Here is a 7,238-nt window from a genome sequence, read left to right as displayed (position 1 = left end):
ACTGCGCCTCACACCATCGCCACCTACACTTACTGATCCTCTGATGCTCCTCTTCCCCCCAAATCCTCTCCATGCTAATCCCCCCATGCTTACCTTTCCCCTGGATTCTCTCTTTACTGATGCTCTGACGTTCATCTTCCCCCAGATCCTCCTTTACTGATCCCCCAATGTTCATCTTACCCCGGATCCTCTCCTTGCTGCTCCCTTGATGCTCCTCTTCCCCTGGATCCTCTCCTGATTATCTGATGCTCATCTTCCCTCAGAGCCTCTCCTTACTGATCCCCTGATGCACACCTGTCCCCGGATCTTCTCCTTACTGATCCTCTGATGCTCACCTGTCCCCGGATCTTCTCCTTACTGATCCTCTGATGCTCACCTGTCCCCGGATCTTCTCCTTACTGATCCCCTGATGCTCACCTGTCCCTGGATGTTCTCCTTACTGATCCCCTGATGCTCACCTGTCCCCGGATCTTCTCCTTACTGATCCCCTGATGCTCACCTGTCCCCGGATCTTCTCCTTACTGATCCTCTGATGCTCACCTGTCCCCGGATCTTCTCCTTACTGATCCCCTGATGCTCAACTGTCCCCGGATCTTCTCCTTACTGATCCCCTGATGCTCACCTGTCCCCGGATCTTCTCCTTACTGATCCCCTGATGCTCACCTGTCCCCGGATGTTCTCCTTACTGATCCCCTGATGCTCACCTCTCCCCGGATCTTCTCCTTACTGATCCCCTGATGCTCACCTGTCCCCGGATCTTCTCCTTACTGATCCCTGATGCTCACCTGTTCCCGAATGTTCTCCTTACTGATCCTCTGATGCTCACCTGTCCCCGGATCTTCTCCTTACTGATCCCTGATGCTCACTTACAACTCATGACCACTTTTTCCTGGATCCTAACAGTCCGATTAGTCCTGAATGCTCCATCATGTGTCGCTGAAGATCTATTCTAGTTTTTGTCCCTTAGTCACTCCCCTTGTTACTCTCTCAAGTTCCCGTCAGATGCCGTCTCGTGGATTTTTTTCATTTCCTGACACTTAGTAAAGTATCTACATTTTGGTGGATAAGATCACTTTTTGGATCTAGATTTGCTGCTGGTATACAGGAGAGCCACAGAAGGATTAGCCCTTCCACCAAAATCCATGTCAATATAAATGAGTTATTAAAATAAATACTTTAAAATTGCCTGGAAAATAATTAATAACCTCAAGTGAAAAACACAAAAACTGCAAAATATAATGACTGCTTTGGGGATCTGTAGGAACACTCCAAGCCTGGCGTCTCTTGGGAAGGTGAATATTTCTCTATATCTATCAGGCAGCAATGACTCCACATGAACAGTATGAACCCTTCAGGAGACTTCTGTGCCGACCTCTTGTGTTCTCGAGTTCTTCATGCTAATTCCTCAGCGTCTCTTTGACCCACGTCATTCAGGTTTCTAAGCACCACAAAGACTTTGACCAAAGCGATGAAGAATTTAGCCAATGTCTCTGGGTTTCTCCTGATCGGCCTCTCAGATCATCCGCACAACTTACATCTTTACTTCATTGTCTTCTTCTTCATCTATGTCTTGACCGTCATCACAAACTTCCTGATCATCCTTTGTGTCTTCACCGACTCCCAGCTTCACACTCCGATGTACTTCTTTCTTGGAAATTTGGCCTTTATAGATGTCTCCTACTCTTCAGTGACGGCTCCTAAAATGCTCCTTGACTTGGTCACCGAAAACCACTCAATATCTTTACCGGCCTGCACAACCCAAGTCTTCTTCTTCATCTACTTGGCCAGTGCGGAGCTCTTCTTGCTCTCTGCTATGTCCTATGACAGATACATTGCCATCTGCCACCCCCTGCGTTACACCCAGATCATGTCCTGGACGGCTTGTACCTACATGGCCTCTGGGGTTTGGATTCTTGGGTTCCTCTATTCACTGGTCCACACTTTATTCACACTCAGGTTGACCTTCTGTGGTCCAAACACCATCCATAACTTCTTCTGTGACCTTCCTCATCTGTTCCAGATCTCTTGTACTGACATTTTCCTAAATATCCTGGTCTCATTACTGGTAGGTGGAAGCTTCGGAATCGGGGCTTTCACAGTCACATTTGTCCCCTACCTTCGCATCTTACGCACCGTTCTCAGAATCCGGACCAGTCGCGGAAAGCGTAAAGCCTTCTCCACCTGCACCTCTCATCTGACGGTGGTGTTTATTTTCTACGGGTCCATTATCTTTATCTATTTTGTGCCCACCACCAGTAAGCTCTTCACTCTGAACAGGGTGGTCTCCGTTACCTATGCCCTCATTAACCCTTTACTGAATCCCCTGATCTACAGTATCAGAAACAAAGACCTGAAAGATGCCGTCAAGAGACTCGTCTATCTGTATAAGCAAAAAATTCACCATCAGTGATGTTATCAGGATGTGGTTTAGTGGCAGCATTACGACCTTAAGGTACAATCCTGGGGTCTAATCCAACCTGTGCTTTCTTTTTAGAAATGTTCCCTAAGTGTTAATTTCCTTATTATTGTGTGTGTTATTGTAATGCGGCCTGAGGAAGGGGCTAGTCTAGAGAAGAAACGTGCAGCCTCTGTTATCCTGAATAAATCTGTTACTTCCATTTCCGCCCATCTTCATAAATCAGCAGCATCGTTACTTACTCTTTTTTTTATTTTTAACCATTTACTCCCTGGTAGCGGCGGTTCTGTGCCAAATTATTGGCATCTTTGCTCCCATCGCTGAGTGCGTATAAGCAATGACCGGTCGGACCACCGGAGCGGAGAATTCTCAGGATAGCCTATTTTGTAATCCTATTACATTACTGCTTAGGGAGTAGAGAAGACATTAATAGTATCGTCACGATATTCGCCCGCATTGTACCAGGTCACGTGTAGATAGACCACATAGGGGGGTCTGCGGAGACATTGTGAGCCCCGACTTAGAATGGGTCCATGAGATGTGGGCAGTAGGAACCTGCTCAAGGCCGCGCACCTGCAAGAATAAAGGTAAGGAACAATCACCAAATCTTACCTAGATGTGGATGAGAAGACACGAGCGAGCTTAATGCAAACAAGTCAACCACTGAGAACCAGCGGATACCAACAAGAGAGGAAAGTCCCCAAATGTCGGCTGAAAAATAACCATAGATCCGACACGAAAAGTGCTGCAAAGAATCCAACTGGTGAGAAAAGACGCGTGTAACACTCTGAGGTCTCCTAGGACTGATTCCAAACTCTTTCTCAGCAATGTATCTAGCCATGGGTCAGCGGATCGTATCTGATGGGAAAAGCCCGTTCATTAACACACATCACTGACAGACTTTTATTGAGTTTCAAAAGGAAAGGTACAACATTTTTATCAATGACAACAGTCCGGACCGCCGGCGCCGAGAGGGCTGCTGCTACATTCTTACTGTCAGATGACCGGGCACGGGGTCTTTCCTTTTTTGTCACCCTGTTCATTCTTTTACCAGACATTTTGCGATGAGGAGCCTCTGAGTGCAGCGGAGAATCGTGGGGGCCATGTCAGTTGCTGCCTATGCAGAGTGCAGCAGTGGAGCTGAATTTTTGTTTCAGCTGCTGTGCTCTGTATAAGCATTGACAGAGAGGACAAAGCTAAATTCATCATATTGAGAGCTGCATCATCTGAGTCACTGCCTATGAAGAGCGCAGCAGTCCATGGCAAACTCCTCTCCGCTGCTGCGCTCTGCGTAGGAAGCTGCGTCACCGCGGCATTGACCGAAGTGTGATTTATTTTACTCCTCTATATGCATTTACATTGGCTGTAAGTTATTGCTGACTTCTGACATATAGGATGTGCTATTCACAAGGCTTTATCGGTAATTCTGCCCGCCCATGCCCAACGTCATGTTACCCTGATTTTCTATCTTGTGCTTTCTGCAGCAAAAAGGCGGCGAAGTAAGGTCAGATTCATCAGAGAACTGAGAATTAGTCAGATTCACAAAGTTTGACAAATTTAGAATAATTTGTGTCAAACTTAATTTGTGCAGAATCAACTCGCTCATCTCTAACACCAAGACCTGTGCATTATCATCATTATTATTATCATCATCAATCGTCGTCATCATCATCATCATTATTATCATTATTATTATCATCATCATCATCCATCATCATCATTATTATCATCATCATCATCATCATCATCATCATTATTATCATTATTATTATCATCATCATCATCCATCATCATGATTATTATCATCATCATCATTATTATTATTGTCATTATTATTATCATTATTTATCATCATTATTATTATTATTATCATCATCAATCGTCATCATCATCATCATTATCATTATTATTATTATCATCATCAATCGTCATCATCATCATCATTATCATTATTATTATTATAATCATCATCAATCGTCATCATCACCATCATCATTATTATCATCATCATCATCATTATTATTGTTATTATTATTATCATTATTTATCATCATCATCATTATTATTATAAGTAACATAGTTAGTAAGGCCGAAAAAAGACATTTGTCCATCCAGTTCAGCCTATATTCCATCATAATAAATACCCAGATCTACGTCCTTCTACAGAACCTAATAATTGTATGATACAATATTGTTCTGCTCCAGGAAGACATCCAGGCCTCTCTTGAACCCCTCGACTGAGTTCGCCATCACCACCTCCTCAGGCAAGCAATTCCAGATTCTCACTGCCCTAACAGTAAAGAATCCTCTTCTATGTTGGTGGAAAAACCTTCTCTCCTCCAGACGCAAAGAATGCCCCCTTGTGCCCGTCACCTTCCTTGGTATAAACAGATCCTCAGCGAGATATTTGTATTGTCCCCTTATATACTTATACATGGTTATTAGATCGCCCCTCAGTCGTCTTTTTTCTAGACTAAATAATCCTAATTTCGCTAATCTATCTGGGTATTGTAGTTCTCCCATCCCCTTTATTAATTTTGTTGCCCTCCTTTGTACTCTCTCTAGTTCCATTATATCCTTCCTGAGCACCGGTGCCCAAAACTGGACACAGTACTCCATGTGCGGTCTAACTAGGGATTTGTACAGAGGCAGTATAATGCTCTCATCATGTGTATCCAGACCTCTTTTAATGCACCCCATGATCCTGTTTGCCTTGGCAGCTGCTGCCTGGCACTGGCTGCTCCAGGTAAGTTTATCATTAACTAGGATCCCCAAGTCCTTCTCCCTGTCAGATTTACCCAGTGGTTTCCCGTTCAGTGTGTAATGGTGATATTGATTCCTTCTTCCCATGTGTATAACCTTACATTTATCATTGTTAAACCTCATCTGCCACCTTTCAGCCCAAGTTTCAAACTTATCCAGATCCATCTGTAGCAGAATACTATCTTCTCTTGTATTAACTGCTTTACATAGTTTTGTATCATCTGCAAATATCGATATTTTACTGTGTAAACCTTCTACCAGATCATTAATGAATATGTTGAAGAGAACAGGTCCCAATACTGACCCCTGCGGTACCCCACTGGTCACAGCGACCCAGTTAGAGACTATACCATTTATAACCACCCTCTGCTTTCTATCACTAAGCCAGTTACTAACCCATTTACACACAATTTCCCCCAGACCAAGCATTCTCATTTTGTGTACCAACCTCTTGTGCGGCACGGTATCAAACGCTTTGGAAAAATCGAGATATACCACGTCCAATGACTCACCGTGGTCCAGTCTATAGCTTACCTCTTCATAAAAACTGATTAGATTGGTTTGACAGGAGCGATTTCTCATAAACCCATGCTGATATGGAGTTAAACAGTTATTCTCATTGAGATAATCCAGAATAACATCCCTCAGAAACCCTTCAAATATTTTACCAACAATAGAGGTTAGACTTACTGGCCTATAATTTCCAGGTTCACTTTTAGAGCCCTTTTTGAATATTGGCACCACATTTGCTATGCGCCAATCCTGCGGAACAGACCCTGTTGCTATAGAGTCACTAAAAATAAGAAATAATGGTTTATCTATTACATTACTTAGTTCTCTTAGTACTCGTGGGTGTATGCCATCCGGACCCGGAGATTTATCTATTTTAATCTTATTTAGCCGGTTTCGCACTATTCGTATTATTATTGTTATATTATTTATCATCATTATTATTGTCATTATTATTATTACTATTTTTATCATTATTATTATCATCACTATTATTTTTATCATTATTATTATCACTATTATTTTTATCATTATTATTATTATTTGATGTTGGAGTCAGCAGTATCTTATATATCACCAGTCTAGAGATACCAGTACACAACATGGTGAAAATTTTGCCCCCATTTCCACTCCTGTACATTGTAAATAAAATTCCTGTCCAAAAGAAAAACAATTGTGAGTCAACAAAAATAATGTAACCTGTAAAACATAATTAATAAGATCTTTAGAATAATTACTGTAAGTGTTGAGATGGAATTCCAGGGCTTGTAACGTCACAACTCAACCAGGTATACTCCGATACAGGTATACTCCGACACAGGTATACTCCGATAACCACATTTTGTGAGATAAAATATCAAGAACATCTTTAATATCCTTAATGTACCCTGGAATTCTGCAAACTAATGGTTGTAACAAAGAATCCCTGTCTTATTATTAATTTATAGTTTTTAATGATTCCATGGCGAATCAGCTTTGATGAAGACCGTGGCAGCAGTCGAAACGCGTCGCTTGTCCTCACGTGCGTTATGGTGATGTCCGAGGAGCCTTTTGCATTTTAATATATATGGAATAAAGAAATTATTTTATCAAGAAGGAGCTGGAATACTTCATTTACAATTTTGCTCTTGGTCATGTCTCATCAGGACGGAGTTCCGTGCTCCTTCTGAAGATCGGGGAGCTGGCTTTGTTTCCTCTTTTCATTGTGAGTCACCATTCCTTGCCAGGAGGATTGAGGGAAAGGAGGTACCCTAGGGTCATCAAACCGTGCATGTGGAGGGTACTGTGGAGGACTTCACTATGGGGGTATCACACTGTGTTTGGAGGCACTTTTTTTAGCACCATACTTTATTATCTGTATTATTGAAGGTTTTTTATCCTTTGTTATTACATATTTATATTAGACGATTGGCTCATAAGCTTTTTACTGCTCTTACATAATGTATTGTTATATTATTGCAATATTTTATTCTAAAATGTATTAACTAAAATGTACTTTGTTTTTGCGACAGCCCTTTTAAGGATGTAGGGGTGTCTGCAGCACTGAGGA

General features: G+C 42.1%; 1 protein-coding gene across 1 annotated transcript; it reads left to right on the top strand.

The window, feature by feature from the left end:
• The first annotated feature begins 1,468 nt into the window (after positions 1 to 1,468).
• Positions 1,469 to 2,410, top strand: LOC138647504 (olfactory receptor 5V1-like). The gene has a single exon (XM_069736538.1). The coding sequence runs from the start codon at positions 1,469 to 1,471 to the stop codon at positions 2,408 to 2,410; it is 942 nt and encodes a 313-aa protein (XP_069592639.1).
• Positions 2,411 to 7,238: the final 4,828 nt, after the last annotated feature.

The sequence above is a fragment of the Ranitomeya imitator genome, chromosome 8 (assembly GCF_032444005.1).
Source record: "Ranitomeya imitator isolate aRanImi1 chromosome 8, aRanImi1.pri, whole genome shotgun sequence".
Taxonomy (NCBI): Eukaryota; Metazoa; Chordata; class Amphibia; order Anura; family Dendrobatidae; genus Ranitomeya; species Ranitomeya imitator.
The sequence above is the reverse complement of the archived record's forward strand: the minus strand, read 5'-3'. Positions and strand labels throughout refer to the sequence as shown.